We start from the raw sequence: 17,077 nt of genomic DNA, 5'->3' as shown, positions 1-17,077 counted from the left end.
GGCCTTTCCAGAGGCTAGTTTTACTTTGCATCCCTATTAAAAGCTGTAGGAGAACCATGGATGCACTCATGGGTGCCTCTCATCCAGCTTGCAGGAACAGGGGTTTTGTTCTTTGAGGGAGTCAATGCAGAGACTGAGTTTGTGCAGCATGGCCACAGGGCTGTGGGGCTACAGCTTCTTAACAGTACCTCTGAAAATAGCAGCTACAACACATTTCTAAAATGGTAAAGCAGAAGGCATGTTTCTTGAGAGCTGTGGAACATGACTGTGGGATTCACTGTTCAGGCAGACCACTCACTTTGGCTTTTCCAGCCCCCATGCTGCAGCTCAGACAAGTAACTGTACTTGCTCCTAGTGCTGAAATGAAGCTTTCTGACACGCTGATGGAGCTTATGTGGCTGCTGACAAAATGCATCTGGATGCAAGCTGGCACTTGCCAAATGCCTCTTCTGTCCTGTGTGCATTCCAGAATGCCCTGGCTAAAGGTTCCAGAGGGACAAGGCCATGAACCTGGAGGCAGGGTGGTGACCGGAGTCTGAGCCTTTCCAGTCTTCTGGGAGGAGCTGCAGCTGGTTGCTGGTGTGATGAGGCTCCATGCACCACCTCTGGGCATTTCTGCTCTCTGCCCTTTCCCTGCAGAGTGGGCTGCACTGGGAGATGAAGGTTAATGCTGGAAGCAGCAGCATCACGGAAGGGGTCTGTGCAGCTGTGTTGCTGCCTCTGCTCTGTGGCTTTGGGTTTGTCATGAGGAGGTGACTGTTCCTCTGTGCTGGGGTACTCGCTGAGGAGATGCTTCTTGGGGCTCTGCAGCTCTAGGCAGAGCTCTAAGTTTGGAAGACTGTTGAGCTCTTGTGCTCAATAGCAAGGGGGGAGGTAGCAGTAGCAGCTCCTCTCTTGTCTTGGCAGCATGTGCACCTGTTGTACATGAAGTTTTGTGTGGGTGGTGGAATTTTGTGCAATCCTGTCTGACTTGCATCAGTGCCCCCTCCTCCTTCAGTGTTACCAAGCTCAAAACCAAGCTCAATTTGCAATGGTGCTTGGCTGACCCTGCTGTGTTCCTGAAGAGGAACCCTCAGCTGTGGACCTCTGGCACTTCACTGGCCAGAAGGTGGGCAGCTGTGGTAAAAGGAGAGGAGCAGGTACGCTGTCACCTGCCTGGGTTCCCCGTCTTTCTTCCTGGGACCTTTTCAGCACAATACTTCTTTTTTGGATTGTGCAACTTCATTGATAGATGTCAGAATGGCTGGTTGCCTCTCATGGTGGGGGCTGTATGTGAGGGTGAAGATCCAGGGCTAGGTACAGCCATTACAGTAATGTAGGGCACAGAGCTTCTCTCACATCCCACCGGAGCATCTATGGAGTGCTCTGTGCACTCCTGTCTCACCTGTCCTCCAGCAGCCTGCTCTGTTAAGGGCATATGTTGCTTCCAGTGGACAGCTACATGCTGTGAACTGGCAAAATAACCACAGAGAGGCAATGTAATTCTGTTACTTGTGCCTCTTCTCCAGCTGAAACCTGATTGCAGTTATGATAAAGATAAAATCCCCCTGAAATGTTCCTTTCTTGAGATACTTAAGCATTTTGGATTGGAATGAAGGAAGAAAAGAGAGGTCTTGGGGTTAATAGACATACTCACTTAATTGATATTTATCTAGAATAGCACAGTTGGCTGTCTCCTCCCTTGTTGGCTGCACAGATAGTTTCTTTGCTTAGCAGTTGCCACCCATGTTGCCTCAGCTGCCAAATAAATACATTTCATTCATCCCCCAAAGCAAAACTGTTTGCAAAAGGTCAAGTGGATGGGTCTGCTGCAAAGGAAGCCAGGCTGTGAAAAGCCAGTCCACATTCTCCAGAACTTTGAGAAGCAGTAGAAATTAGCAAAAAGACAGCTGGTTTTGGCTTCCGGCGCCCAGCTTAGGGTTGGGTTGCTGAAGGGTTCCCTGGGGTCTTGGGAGCCACTGGGCTGCAGGAGATGCAGGGATCAGATGCTGGCAGGTCCACCTGCCCCCATAGCTGGTGGTTTTCTGGCTCAGCTCCTGTACCTGGAGCCGGGGTGAGTCACCGGCTGCCGCTGGTATCGATCTGCAGCCATCCCTGCGGTCGTTCTGTGGTGATCAGCATCACACTCTTGTGGGAATTGTCTGTTACTGGAGCTAAAAGGGCTGGCAGAGCGTGTGGTGTAACCAGTAATTCTCTGCTGGCTTTTACAGTTAGGTGTGGTGCTCATCAGTATGGGCTCTGCCTGCTGGCAGACGCACAGCATCAGTACTGAAACATTTCTAAACCTTTCTTTTGGCTTTCATTTAATTTCATTCTGTGCCATTCCTACCTTATTTGCTTCCATAAACCTTTCTTCTTCTATTTTTCTTCCTGTTTCTTCTTCTACTCTACTTTCCATTAAATGAACTCTAAGATTTTAGAGTACAGCCCCATAGCAGCTTTTGAATGATTAGCAAGCACCAAGTGAAGTTTTAGAGCTTTCTGAGCTCTCCTGGGCAGCTGGGGGAGCAGGAGATTTGTTCAAAAACCTGTTGGAGAGGCAGATTTTCTGTTTTCACTCCATCTGCACTGTGTCATCCTCAGCACACGCATCCCTGGAGAGGGAGCTCATTGATTTCAGCTCTCTTCTGAGATGGCAGTTTTGTGGCAGGTGAACCTGCCTGTCTCACTGGAGTCCTGAGGGCTGCTTGATACCAGAAATGAGGTGTTTGTGCTGAGAGATGAACAATAAAACATCATCATTATTTAAAACAGAGCTTTAGATGGAACAAAGTGGATGATCGCTTTCTCACACCTGCAGCATTTTCATTAGTTTGAAGGAAACTTTTGGCTGTAATGGAAAATTAAAATCATTATGCAGATTAAAAAAGGGATGTTTTCACAAAGCAAAAGGAAAGAACTTTGAGTCATATGGTGGAATTTTGGCCATTTTAGCATGATCTTGCTCTTTGAAGTATAATGTTTCAGAATGGCACAAGCAGCACATTTTCATTATGCATTTGGGTGTTGTATAGGATTTGTTGAAATTTAGTAACAGCACAGTTTTGAGTCAAAAATGCTTCCAGACTGCTACAGAAATGCCTAAGCTGCACTAGTGCAGTGAGCAAAAAATATTCTTGTAATACAACCCAACTGATTCGAGCTTTAATTTCTTCCACATCACAGGCTCATTACCTGTTAAATAAAGGAGTTTCATGTCCTCATCCCATTGGAAAATGCTGTGAGATTGCTTGAGGAATACTGTAGCAAAAGAGGATGTTATCACTTGGGACTATTTGAGGCTTGCAGAATGATACTGGGACCCACGTTTTTCCCTGAGTTGTTATCTAGTGATTATCCAGGGCACTTCTGTGAGCTGGTGTTGGTAGGACCAGGTACCTTCCCCGAGACTGATAGTTTCTGAAGGGATTAATTTCTCCTCAGTGCTTGTTGGTAGTATGTTCTGTCCATTTTTTTGTTGTAATGAATTTACTATTTTAGGCGTTCAGAGCAGAGTGGAAGTTTGATGTTTGTTTCCATAGTATGTTTTGTTTGTGTTAGGGACTTCTCAGTGTTTCTGCAGTATTTCAGTCCTGCTGGATTGATAGGGGAAGTGAAGAGATTTACCATCCGAGAACAACATAAATCCCAGCCCTGTGGCAGGCCTGAACAGCAGGGATGGTGTCTCCCTGCTCATGTGAGCACTATTAGGGATGAGGTGCCTTGCATGGGGCCCTTCAAGGTGAGGAGAGATGGGGACTCTATCGTGAAGTCTGTCAAAAACTCAGAATACAGAATGAATGTGCTAATGCCACCAAGTCATGGTCACCCAGCTGCTGGGCTGAAAGGGACCCTCACTGTTGATTAGTCCAGCTTCAGTCCTACGCTGATTCCAGATGTGCATTCCTTAGAAGGATGTTCTTAAACTTGTTTTTTGCATCCTCCCACAGAGCAAATTCTGGGTAGAATGTCCTAATATCCAAACCACATCTCTGTAGGAAGCCAGGAAGAAATCTGATAAACAGCAACAAAGTGTTACGTTGCATTTTGGAGTCAAGAGAACAAAATAAAATCTTTGTAACTGTACACATGGCAGAGCACTGCTACAACATTCCCCAGGATTTCTGAGCCATCAGACAAGTCCTTAGGATGGGTCTGACATGCAGCTCTGTAGGAAACCTTCTCTCTGGGAAGCTGCAGGCCAAGAGGTGCTGCAAGCATGGCAAATCATAGCTGCTTTTCAGTTTCTCCTCCTGCCAGCTCGAGGCAGCAGAGCAAGCAGCTTCTCCAGACATCCTCCGAGCTCACATTTCCACCTCTCTTGGCATAACATACGTGGGAATATACCCTTCCTTCTCTGATAAGAGCTTTGGGCTCAGTCATCCTGAAAGCTCTGCAGTGTGGGTGCTCCCATTTGTTGAATCCTCATGCAGCTCTTGAGCTCCCATTGCTGGCACGGGGAAAGTCAGGATTTTACTCCCCATGTTTCCCCTTTGTGGCTGTTGGCTCAGGAGCTGGCACAGCCCAGGGGGCCAGGGAGAACCAACCACGCTTGGTTGGTTCATGAGACACGTCCGCACCCAGATGAGATGTGCTCAGTGGCTGTGGGCTCACACATAATATTTATGCTATCCTCTGTTTCACTCTCGGTGAATATGCTGTAATTTTGGCTAATTACACAATATGTCAGGAATAATTGCAGGGTGTTCCTCAAAATAAATAATACATTTTGTATGCTCTGCTAGCCATACTTATGAACAAGCTTTAACCTTCAGTAGCCAAGGCATTGACTGTGCTGGAATATGACAGCTTAGGAGCTGTAGCTACAACTTATTTTGCATTAAATTTCTAATTTTTTAAATTCTTTTTCCTGAAGAAGCTTATCCTGCATAAATTCTGGAACAGCCTTACATCTCTTCTGTATGCCTTTTGTTCCTGCCTGGCTTTGGTTTTATCATCAGAGCTGAAGTCAATACAGGTGTAGAAAATTGCTCTTGAAAGGGAAATGTTTTGAAATTTTGTCTGCTGCTAAAATACACTGGATCAACAAAGCAACATAAACCGCATCCTGGGGGAGGCAAAGACAAACGTGGCAGTGAACTGTATGAAGAACTGGGGTTTTTTAGTTCTCTGGTCAAATAAAAGGAGTTTCTGGGGAGAAGAGGATTCAGACTCAATGCAGTATTTCATTGTACTTAAAATGAAACTTTGGATTTAATCTCTGGCTCTGTTAACATTTTTTTCATTACATTTCCAAAGAAAATGTCATGTCAAAAGAAAAAAATGAAAACCTGCATTCTTTTCAGGCCTCGCTTTTTTTTATTTTTTTTTTATTAGTGAGATGGAGTTTGTATATAGCTTTATCTACTCTTACTCTGAACTTTTCAGCAAATTATTCAGCTAGACAGTTTTACTCAGAAGTAGTCAGCAATTCTGTGCCAAAATACCTGGTGGCAGGTGGGCCATCAGTTGTCATCCACTTTTTGTCCCACTGTTTCATCTGCAGTGGTCTTTTGGTTCCTCTTTGGCCTGCAGTGCTGTGATGGCTGTTTTGTCCTTGGTGTTTGTGCGGAGTGGGTAGCTCATGTGTCATGTACATTAGTTTGGTGTTTGCCTTCTGGGAAGACTCATCCACAACTTCGTACCTCGTTATCCTTGAGCTGTTGACCTTAGGTGGCTGTCACATGGGATCCAGATCTCAGAGAGTGGGTGAGCTGCAGGGTGACTTCTTTACTTTCTAACGTCCATAGGCTGTGCTAAGGCCATCCGCAGGGATGTAGCAGTGATTCCACGTGGCACCCCTAGTTTTCAGTGCTTTATATGACTAATTTCTCTGCCCCTTAACTCAGACTTGTATTAACATCCCTGTAAAGCTGATTCCCTGGATATGGGAGGGCCTGCATAAATGCCACGGATGTGCAATCACATCATTTCCACCTACTCTACAAGTGAGAAATAAGACTTCCCTGGAGGGACTCATCTTGGTTAGAGCAAAGCAGGCATCATGGAGGGGTGCAGGCAGGCAGCTGTGATCCATGCTGGAGAGATAATTACTATTCCTCCTGGCAGCCGCCAGCAGAGGAAAGGAAATCACTTCTCTGGATGCTCTTTTTGCCTACAAGGTGCCATTCTGCTCTAGTGACTCAGTGACGGTGACAGGAGGCAATTGCTCTGATGGGTGCTGTCATCGGCTCGAGCCCATCATCCTTCTGAGTTAGGGAAATGTCATTTTTGGAAGCATGTCCTTCAAACAGAGAGGCCATCGCTGCCAGCACAGCCCGTTATTATGTGTAATGCATCCTGGAAACACCGGTTGTTTCTCTGTAGTTACTAGCCCTGGGTGGAGATTGGCACTTGAGGATGAGTAAATACACGAGTGTACCATGCAGCCCTGGTGTCCCAGAGCCATCTTCTTCTCCAAATGAATGCTTTGTAATTGGAGGATGACACTGTTCCTGTAATCATGTTAAACTGAAGCTGGGTATGACCTTTGTTCTGCATCATTGGGAAGGGAGCTGGGATTGAATGTTTGATGCCCTCAAAACCATAGACCTCGTGAGCAAATCTTGATGTCAGTAAGTCTGTTTCCATGTCTCCATCCTACTCACAGGCTGAGTGATGTGCCAGTGTCTTAAGCCAAATGGCTGCATCTAAACTGAAGGGGTTCATGGCAGCTTTGCCAGGTAGGGTTGGATGCCTGGCTTTGCTACAGAGCTCCCTAGTTTTTAGGCAGCTGTTGTTACCCACCGTGACTGGACCTGTGTGCAGGCAGCCTGAGGAGACATCCAGATAAACACAAATGCTCCCCTGTGTCACTCACTTCCCTTGGCTATGCTGTTCTTTTGCCCTCTCCCTGCCTGTTAGTCAGGATACTACAGGCAGCATTGCCCAGGCCATCCTGGCCACCTGCGTGTAGGCTTCCTCAAGGAATACATGTCCTTCAGCTCCAAACAATTTTGTTGAATTTAGTGACAGAAACTGGAAAATACTGTGACACTGGGAAATAAATGTCTTGCCTCTGCCTGTGCACTTCTGTGCACTGAGTGACTCCTGAGGGAGCTGAAAACGCTCAGCACTTTGCAGCAGGATTTCCCACCTCCACACCTGCATGACACAGTTGGAGTGTCCTCCAGGATCCCCGCGCGTGGCTCACGATGCTCCGACCTGCTCCGTGCGTGACTCACTGCAGGTGCAGCCACAGCCGGCCATGTGCAGCATCTGCTGAAGACTTACAGCCACGGTCACTGTGTGGCAGAGTTGGTCAGGGTGTTTGGCCAGAGGAAACACACTCTGGGTCTTCAAGGGCAGCAGATCCTCTCACAGCTGCAAGTGGTGAGCTCCCTGAGCTTCCCAGTTTGGGTGGATTCAGTGAATCATTGTAGTGAGTTGAGCTATTAAACTTATGTTGATAGTGATGCATTTAATTTGAGATAGTCAAATCACTTCATCTTAACTCCAAACACCCTGGAGAATTTGGCAGCTCCTGGCTGGGAAAATAACCCCAACATTTATCTCCCTCAGCTTTTCATCCCCGAGTTCTGTGCTGATGCCTGTCACCATAGTAATCTGCATGGAGCTTGCTGATTCTCGTGCCGATTTATTACAAGCCTGTATTAATACTGTACTTCTGAAGGAGGGATTTTGGTGCCCTTCTCTGTCTACAAAATTTGTGTTTGCAAAATTTGGCTTATTGAGTATTCTGGAACCCATCCTTTTTAGGGGAGGGGTACTGCGGTTTCTGCAGTGGCACTTAAAATGTGGAGTTAATCTAAGTAAATTAGGAGCAGTTTATGCTCTGACTTGCATGCTGGGCTTGGTGTGCTAAGGATTTGAGTGCTAGTTAGGTGAGTCATAAATCAACCTCCCATTATGACAGCTGCAGCCTGAATGGGGGAAAATAAGAATAATGGAATGTGTAAATTCCAGGCTAAAATGTTTAATTGCAATAAACAAATGTTTGAAGAACATTTAGGTGAAATATGCTCCTGAGATGTATTACAGTTCCCGTGTTTGCAATCACATCCTCAGCAAAACTGTTGCACAGGCACAGAAGGGAGTCAGCAGCGTGCCGAGGCGGTTCAGAGGAGAGCTGGAGATGCTTTCTCCCTCGCCAGACCGATGTCCTTAGGAGGTGCCAGAGGGACTGTTCTGGGAGCCTGCTGCTGGCATCTCTCACAGCCTTGCTGTGCTCAGACCAGACAGAGGCACTGAGCTGCAGTGAAAGAGAGCAAACAGACAGGCAAGTCTCCTGTGGAAATTCTGCAGTAGGTGCCTTCCTTGTACCTTACTGCAGGTTGCTGGGTGGAAAATCGCTGCTTCCCATCTAAGCTTGCAGAGTCATCTGTTGTTTGACAGCTCGTTGTGCAGAGAGCAGTAACCCCACAAGCTTCAGAGTTTATGCCATAACCCACACTGAGTACTACTGGCACCCAGTAAAGTAACTTCTGAAGTAGATTTAGAAGCATTTCTGCACCAGTAACCTCAAGTGGAGGCTTGCCTGCCAAACCAAGAGCATTGCTGTGCGTTGCAAGAATCCTTGGAGCCAGTGGCTCAAATCCTTCAAAGGTCACTAAGCCCTTCGTCTTTTTTAAGAGTTCATTGAAAAGTGGCCCCTCCGAGTTCTGTGCCATGGTTTGGGGAATTCAGATTGAGGTGACTTCTGTGAGTATGGTTGTGTTGTGTCCTTTTATAATTCCCAGCCCAAGGCAAAGTGAGGACTGGCTTGCTGCAGCCTCAGGTCTTTGTGTTGCTGTAATAAGGGGCATTTTGAGAGTTGAAAGAAATGAGGCCATATCAGACTGCCTTCCATAGTGGAATTGCAGCTGGAAGTCGGTGTTGTGCCCTGTTCTTTGTTGCTACAGAGCAGGGTTTGAAGCAAATTGAGCTACCCTGCAATGATGATAAGAGAGTAGGGGTCCTCCCCCAGGGGTTTAGTGCTGCTGCTTTGCTGATGGAAATAAGCAGGAGTTGGTGCCGTCAGTGGAGTTTTGCTAAATGCTGCATTGATGCATAACCTCATAGCTCCTCTCTGCATTAAGGGGAGTTATTATACTTCTGTGTTCTCCATTTTCCATTTAAGGGGTGAGTTCCTTATTCCGCTTAAATAGGAGAGCTAAATGAAAAGGTCATTAAAGAGTAATATTTCTGTCCGTGCTCTTGCTCTTTTCCCTATAGCACACAGCAGATATCTTCAGCAATGCCTGCAGCTTGAGGGTGAGGGACATGACTCTGCAGAGTAGCTGATTTAGCCATGATCCTCTGGCCTTCAGTGAGCATGCCCCTGGAGATCAAACAAAGTGCATGTGAGCACCCTGCAACTATCATGTCCTTGGCAAGCCCCAGGAGGATGAGGATCACTGTGTAGCTGCATAATAAGGCAGGAAGCATAGCAGCTCATGGTGAACTGAAATGACTTTAAGGCTCAGCAGCAGGACAGCAGAAGTGAATAATGGCAGCATCACATTACCATTTAAGTAGAGACAGGAAGATTAGCAGTCAGATCATGATTTAGTTAGCCTCAGCTGTGCCAGAGGGCTCAGAAAGTTAAAAGCAGGGCAGGCAGAAATGGTGAGTTTGGCCTGTGGAAAGCGTAACCAAGCAAGATGCCCTTCAGGGGATATTCAGTGAGTTGTCAGTGGATGACTGCCCTAAGAAGGGTTATTAGGTGACAGCTGTGTCTTCACTGAAGGTAAAGTGCCCAGTCTGACAGATGCTACACACTAGAAGAGTTACAGCTTAGCTCTTGCTTTGTGTTACTGTTCTGTTCTGCACTCTGATGTCCCCATTGTGGTGCTTCCTGAGCATGATCCTTGCATCTTCCAGAATTGCCGCATTGGAAAGAGCTGAGATTACTGCATCTGCATAGAGAGAGTCCACTGAGTTTTCTCCAGTGCTCCTCAGCCCTCAACAGCTGTATATGAGCAGCTAGAACAAGATCTTTAAAGTAAACATCCTGAAGTATAGCAGTATTGCTTATAAAGTGGGGATAAAAATATCCCTTTGCATATTGCATGGGAAACCTGGTAGCATGGGGTCTTGCACTGGGAGTAGAAACTGCATGAAAATCTCTTCTGTTCACTCAGTAGTTCGGGATTAAGGCAGCAAGAACATCTTTCTTAAATCCATTCTGAAGTGCTTGACTTTGTGTTTAGGGAGACACTAAGTTGGTGCTGAAGTCTTGTCCATGTTAGTTCAGTTCCATTTCTGCAGGGAAAGCTGCTGCTATAGCAGAAGGGAAGCGCACACAGAGGAGCCTGACGGGGAGGAATAGGTTTATCCCAAGTGTGTTCTGCAGTATTGCACCTTTAAAAGCAAGAGGATTTGAGTCCCATTTGCTTTACAAGGCTGAGGTTAGGGAGTTGGTTTAAGTTTGATTTGTGATAACTTCTAAAAATTATAGAAAAAAAAATGCTCATAGCAGAGTTTTTGCTTATCTGTGCTGCATTTTTTTCTTTTATTTTACAATTATCTTTCTCTTGAAAATAGCATCATTGAGCAGTATCATTGAGGGAAATACAGACAAAAGTGTAGAAGTTGTGGGGTTTTATTGTATTTTTTTCCCCTGGTACTCCAATGAGCACTGTCAATAATATCTTCCGGTTAGTGTGGTTCTCTTTTTATTGCAAACCTGGAAAGTTCTCAGTCTATTTTGTTGTCTTGTTCTGACTTACTAGGGTGTCTCATCATCCTTAATTGACAAGGAGACTTACTGGTTTCTATAAACTGAGGTTTTTAGCACAAATGCTGCAGCAAAAGGGTTAGCAGTGCTGGAAGACTGATAGAATTGCTCTGTAGATGGAAAGAAGTGATGTTAAAATATTTGATATGATAAAAGTAGGTCTCTTAAAAGTCACGTGCAGCATTTTACCTCTGGGCTAGCTGCAAAATTCCCATCCTGTGATTATACAATTTTCTCTTCCGGTAATAGTTCCGTACTGAGAGGGGAAGATGGGTAAACCCTTGCTCCTTGTTAAAAAGTGTCTTTGCCTAAAATTTTGTCTGTAGGCCTCCAGCCACACTGCTTACTGTATGAATGGCAAATCCCAGTACCTCACTTCATGCCCAGACATAAGACAAGAGGTTCCCTGAGGGAAGCAGCTACTCCAGCAGCTGTTGTCACCTGTGCACCTGTTTGTGTTCGAGCTGCTTCCTTTGCAGGCACTGGAGAGATACTGGTGGTTTTGGGACCCTATGGACCTGGCCTGGCCAGCCTGTGGGGGTTTGGGGATGCAAAGAGAGATCAGTTCAGGTGGAGAGATGGCTGTACTGTGTGAGACAAATCACCCATTGCTCAGGCGACTCCCTAACCCTCCTTGTGTTCAAGAACTCGGTGCTGGCTGTGCACTGCCCTGCACTGCTTCTGTGTTTAGTTCAGGTAGCTAAAGGTACTTGAAAGTGCAGCCTCTCTGCTGTAGAAAGAGACCCAAGGAAATGAAGAAAGTAGGGAAGGAGAGACCTGTGTGTCTCCAAAATGCTCTCTGATCCTTTGGTGCCTGGAAGAGGTATTTTTTTGCTACAGGGCATCCTAAATGAGTATAGGCAGGGATGTTCCTGCAGAAGAGGATCTGTGCAGTGAGGAAAGACAGGGGCTCTGCTGCTTTCAGACTGTGTTAGGGCCAGGAGGGATGTGGTTTTGTGTATGGCTAAGAACTCTCTGCTTCACTCCCTTTGAGTTTTACTTTTGAGTTAGGGTGTGAGCCTCAAAGTTCAGCAAAACCAAGTCATGTAACACAAGATTTCCCCTCCAGCTCGTCCCTAGGTAGGCAGTGACTCAGAAACAGGTGGCAGTATGAAGAGGGCAGTTGTTAAAGCTGACCAGGTGTCTGTCAGGTCAGTAAGAGAAAGGAACCTGAAAGGGTTTACCATGTATTTGCTGTGGTGATACAGCCTGCTGATGCAAGTGTTTGCATCTATAGAAAGGATGCAAGGAAGCATCAGGGGATCTTGGGTGCTTTCTGATAAACTCTGAAAATGTCATAAGCTATTAATAACAAGCAGATTTGGTCAGTGTTTTACACGGTAGGATATTTAGTAAAAGTGGGAGAGATTTTCCTGTTCTAAAATGATTTGCATGGTTGAAATATAGTTTGCATCCCTAAGAAGGAGGAAAAGGTGCTACTCTAATTCTATCCAGTAGCTAAGTCATCTTCTGAAGAAAAGAGATAAGGTCAGGGTTGTTCTCTCTCCCTGCTCCTCTTCAGAGAGCTTTAAGACAAGACCTCCCCACTTCTCCAGCGCACAGAAAACCTCAGACTGCAGGAGCATCTTCTACATCTCTCCTTCTGGGAGCTCTTCCATTTCATGCAAAGTACTTCAACATTAAAATTTAACCAGTGAGTAAAATTAAGGCTAAGATTCATTCAGGGACTCAAATGTAGGTGTCTCATATCAAAGAGTGCCTATTAGTGCCTTTACTATTGTGGTATTAGATAAAAGGGAGGAAGGGGACAGACTTGAGGAGGGTGGTGCAGGCATCTGTGCCTGAGAATGCTTCTTTTCATTTCCTCTAGCTTTGATGTGCTTTTCTAAAGGAAAGCAAGTTAAATCAAGCTTCTACATTCAGCAAAATAGGTAATTCATTTAGGTAAGAAGAATGAGCTAAGTGTTTTGCTAGGTGTTATTTTCACATATGTTGGTTTGATCAACACTAGCTCTTCGTAGATGACCAGTACAATTATACTTATTTACTGTCCCAGCATTGAGAGTTGCTGGGAGAAAGCCTGACTGCAGCCTACAGCACTCACTGTGCTGAAATCACTTATTTTTTAAGCCAGCATAGAAACCATCCAATCTGATTTATTCGGTGGCTTTTGCAGCTGTGAGAAAGTACCTGACTCTCCCCTGCCTAGTGTAGGGATTGCTGAAACTGAAATCCTTTGCACCTGCAGCCTGTCTTCATCTGAGATCCCTGCTCCTGCTGCTGTCAGTGCAGGAGAGCAGGCTGAGGGTTCCCCAAAGGGAAGTCGTGCAGGGATGCAGCGAGAGCGGGGCTCCGGATGGGAGCATCAACACACAACGTGACCACGGTTATGTAACGAGCATGGCTTATTAAACAGCCTCACCAGAGGCATGAAAGGCAGGAGCCTGATGAGATTTTGGTATGCTACGCTGGATTCTTTCCTGTCTATTGAGCTAGCAATAATTGGGTCTTATTTATTTACTTTTGGAGGGTGGTCACATAAAACCACGATGTCCTGTCCCACACGGAGGATCTCCTGCATGCAGCGAGTGTGTCTGCTCACACGCAGTCAGCTCACTTGTGTTCCAGCAGCAATGCCTCTGACAAGTTTTTAAACCCGCATGATTACAATTGAATTTGGTTTTGACCACTTAGTTTGTGTTTGGTTGGGTGGGTGACGAGGAGACACCTCTGTCATGTGAAGTTCAAGTTGGTTTTGCTTTTGTTCGTGTTTTCCTTTTACCCTTCAGCAGGAAGGTATAAAATGTTGTAGAGGCAATAGGGAAGAGCCAGCCATGTCCTGGCTGGCTCATAATACATAGGGGCTGGGAAAGGTCCCTGTTGTAGACAAGGAGTCTAATCTGCCAGAGTGTGTGGCACATGTTTTAGGAGGGGGAGAAAATGCAGAATTTTAAAACAGAGGTGGTCTGAGGTGCCCATAAATGCTTCAGAGGTCAGTTTTGGAAATGTTGTGTGTCTGTCCCTTTCCGAATTTTTCTCCCCAAGTCCCACAGAGTTGCACTCACATGCAGCCCTGATTCAGCCCTGATTCAGTTGCTGTGGGTTTACACCACTGTAATACCAGTGATTTAAGTAGCAGTTCATTGGCATAAAACTGGCACTGCGTGATAGTGACTCAACCATACATAAAGCAAGGTGGTTGGCTTCACAAGCAGAATAAGAAACAATGGGCACATTCTTTGCAACAGTGCTAGCAAATACTCTTCTGAACAAGTGGCATATTCTAAATGCATCAGCTGTCTAAATACTTCCATTTGGTAGGTAACTTTCTGAGAATTGATGTTCCATAATCTGTTTCTACTGCACCAAGTATGCATTTCATTTTACCTGCTCATCTGATCTCAATTGTATTTGCCTGTCTGTGTATTATATGTGAATATTTTACAGCCATGCTTGGAAGGAATCACTGAAAGCAGTCTTACCTGCCAAGCACTTCTACATTTACTCAGGGCTTAATGGGGGACAAGCAAATTTGTTTTTGTGCTAGTTGGTATATCTGATAATAATTATTATTTTTATTTTGCAGAACCCCAGCTGAAAGGAATTGTGACAAGGTTATTCAGCCAGCAGGAATACTTCCTGCAGATGCACCCAGATGGTACAATTGATGGGACCAAGGACGAAAACAGTGACTACAGTAAGAAAAATCAGCCTGTTTTGCAACCCAATTACAATCAAATGCATCACCTAGTAGGTCTCACTTGTGCAACTTCATTTTTGAAGAAATCAGATTAGGAGGAAGACAGCTGTTTTCTGCATATTTTTTTCTATCTATCCGTCCCCTTTAAATCTTGCCAGTATAATTTCATATGTTTCCTCTCCGATCTTCTTGCCTCCTGCCCCGATTCTGTAACTGCCATCTGGGTGGGGTGGAGAATAAAACCCATGATTTGAATTGCTGCCAGAAGAGAAAGGAGATTATATTTATACACATGCCATGTGGGTAAAGGATACGGGGAATTCTCTCTCCAAGGAGAAGAGGAGAAAATTGTTTTCACTATTTTAGCCTCAAAAATTCAGCAAGCATCAGGAATTTCTAGGCTGGAGAAAAGCAGCTGTTCACTGAAGTCTCATGCTTTGAGGCTGGTGTAAAGGCTGAGGGTATCAAATGACCTTGTCAAAGGAGGTCATCTTCCAAAACCATGTTCAAAAGGAACGGGTTTGTGCTGGACAACAGAGTTTAAAAACCATGGCCATGTGCAGGAGCCATACTGGTTTAAATGCATGCAAAGCAGTAGTCAGTCTTCCTTTTGAAGAGGAAGTTCTTTTGTCAATGCCAAAGCTCTTCAAAAGGTTAAAAAAGGTGTAGAACACTTTTTGCAGCATCTCTGCATTTCATAGGCATCAGACTGCTGTCTCTGAGTGGGTAGTTAAGCTCAGATCCTTGCTGCCACAAATTGCATCAGCAGGGTAGGATTCAAGTCTTACATTTTCTTATCTATGTTGGTTTGGAGCTCCCTGTACCACTGCTAAAGGGGTATTTCAGCTGGCCAGCTTGGAATTTGGCTTCCCAATTTATTAGAGGTGAACAAAAGTTCCTCTGTGTGGTAGCGTTGATGAAAGAAAACTTCATGTACTTTGTGAAAGGAGGGGCCTGCTTGATTTGCAGACAAATTTTTGTCTAATTCAAATAAGCTTCTGGCTGGATTGAAGGTGGCATTCCTCCAGGAAGGCAAGGCCTGGGCTGCAGGTGAGGGGCATCTGCAGGGGTGCAGCATTGACATGGTCCTGTGAAGGTGCACTTGGACAGGGTGCAGGGTGGCTGCAGCTCCACATCCCTGGTGGGATCCCCATCCCCAGGAAGCTGCAGGGTGCTGTAGCAGGAGCATGCTGTGTTCTGGGGCTGCCCTGCTGCAGGCAGCTCAGGGCTGGGGGTCCATACAGGAGAGAGGAGCTGTGGGAAGATGGTGAGTGAAATTGCAGGTGGCTGGCAAAGCCCTTGTGGAATGACTCAAGAGGCTGCATCCACCAGAAACATGGCTTGTATCAAATGCAAATGTCCTTTTTCATACACTGATATTGCACAAATTAAATACTGCAAATTGCAGTAAGACAATTTTTGATATATGTGTGGGGCAGAAGAATCTGTGGACTCAGACACACACATACTTCTACACTCATAGACTCGGGAGGTCTCCTTCAAAAGAATCTGGCCTTGAGACACTCTCAGACAGACAGCAACACATGGGGTGAGTTCAGTGGGCTATATTAGCTGCTTTTTCTTAAAGGAAGAACACCTGGGGTGTTCTTAAACTACAGAAAATCCCATTGGAGGCCTATTCGTCAGAAATACGGCAAGATATGCTAGAGATGACAGGGATTCATTGCCCTCATCTATCATGGAGGACTGAACAACAAAGTAATGGGCTTAAATTGGGGCAGGGGTGAATTTAGGTAAACAGCAGGGAAATACAAGAGCAGTTCTGCAATATTTCAGACTGGCAGAGGAGATGAGGGGTGCTGCTGCACTCTCAGTGGTTGCAGGGGAACCTCCTGAATTCCCATGGCTGAGGTTGGGCCCCAGTTGCCCAAAGAGCTGTGATTTATTTATCCCCCTAGAAATGTCAGAGATGAGTTTGGCCAGGTGCTGAGTACTTGAGAGCTGCTTCCACCCAGTGTTCTTAACTGGAAATAGGTGGGCTGAAGTACACTTCTAGAGTGTAAATTTATCTGGTGAGATGGCAGCCCTGCCTCGGCAGCTTGGTGGGACAGGAGGCATCTCACTGAAGTGTGCCAAGCCACTGGTTCAAAGTCAGGGACTATGCTGGAAAGTTTAGGCAAGTTTTCGAGAGAAGATCGAAGCCAAATAATTCCCCATCTTCTGATCTTAGGGGATCTCAAAAGAGGGAAAGAATCCAACCTGATAATATTTGGCTCCAGAAAATGAAATTAGGACTGTGCTTTATTCAATTTTATATAGCTTTTTACCACATGGTTTCATCAATAAATCTTCAGTGTGAATGAACATTTTAGAACATATAAAGCTTCCTGTTACAGCTTTGAAACAAAATCACATTTTGCACTTTGGAAGTGCCAAAATAAAGCTGATTGCCTTTTTTCTTTTCTCTTCCTCCAAAAAAAATCTCAAATTTTGACCAGAAGAAAGTCAAAAGTTACTTGTCCAAGTGAACAGCTTACAGATTTGCTTCACTGTAGTTTTCTGTTTTGAAGTGCTTCTGCAGAAGATTCCTGACCAGCCAGTCAGAAGTATGTGCAAGAGCAAAACTCAACAAAGACTAGATAAATAATATTTTCTCATCCCTGAAGAGTGTTTGGTTAACTTGCATCCCCAGCAGGGACGGGCACTCTAGAGGGCCCCAAGAGGATCTTTCCCACCCTAGATGACCATCTATTCTCCACACAGAAGTCATCTTAGCACAGTTAAACAGCTGGTGAACG

At 45.4% G+C, this 17,077-nt stretch overlaps 1 protein-coding gene across 5 annotated transcripts in view; it reads left to right on the top strand.

The window, feature by feature from the left end:
- FGF12 (fibroblast growth factor 12) overlaps positions 1-17,077 on the top strand; it is a 229,847-nt gene that overhangs the window by 139,284 nt on the left and 73,486 nt on the right. For all 5 annotated transcript variants that reach the window (XM_068200689.1, XM_068200688.1, XM_068200687.1 and 2 more), the window contains one exon: positions 14,205-14,315. In XM_068200689.1, coding sequence (XP_068056790.1) covers positions 14,264-14,315 — 52 coding nt within the window. In that variant the 5' untranslated portion in view covers positions 14,205-14,263. The remainder of the gene's footprint in view (positions 1-14,204; positions 14,316-17,077) is intronic.

The sequence above is a fragment of the Anomalospiza imberbis genome, chromosome 10 (assembly GCF_031753505.1).
Source record: "Anomalospiza imberbis isolate Cuckoo-Finch-1a 21T00152 chromosome 10, ASM3175350v1, whole genome shotgun sequence".
Lineage (NCBI taxonomy): Eukaryota > Metazoa > Chordata > Aves > Passeriformes > Viduidae > Anomalospiza > Anomalospiza imberbis.
The sequence above is the reverse complement of the archived record's forward strand: the minus strand, read 5'-3'. Positions and strand labels throughout refer to the sequence as shown.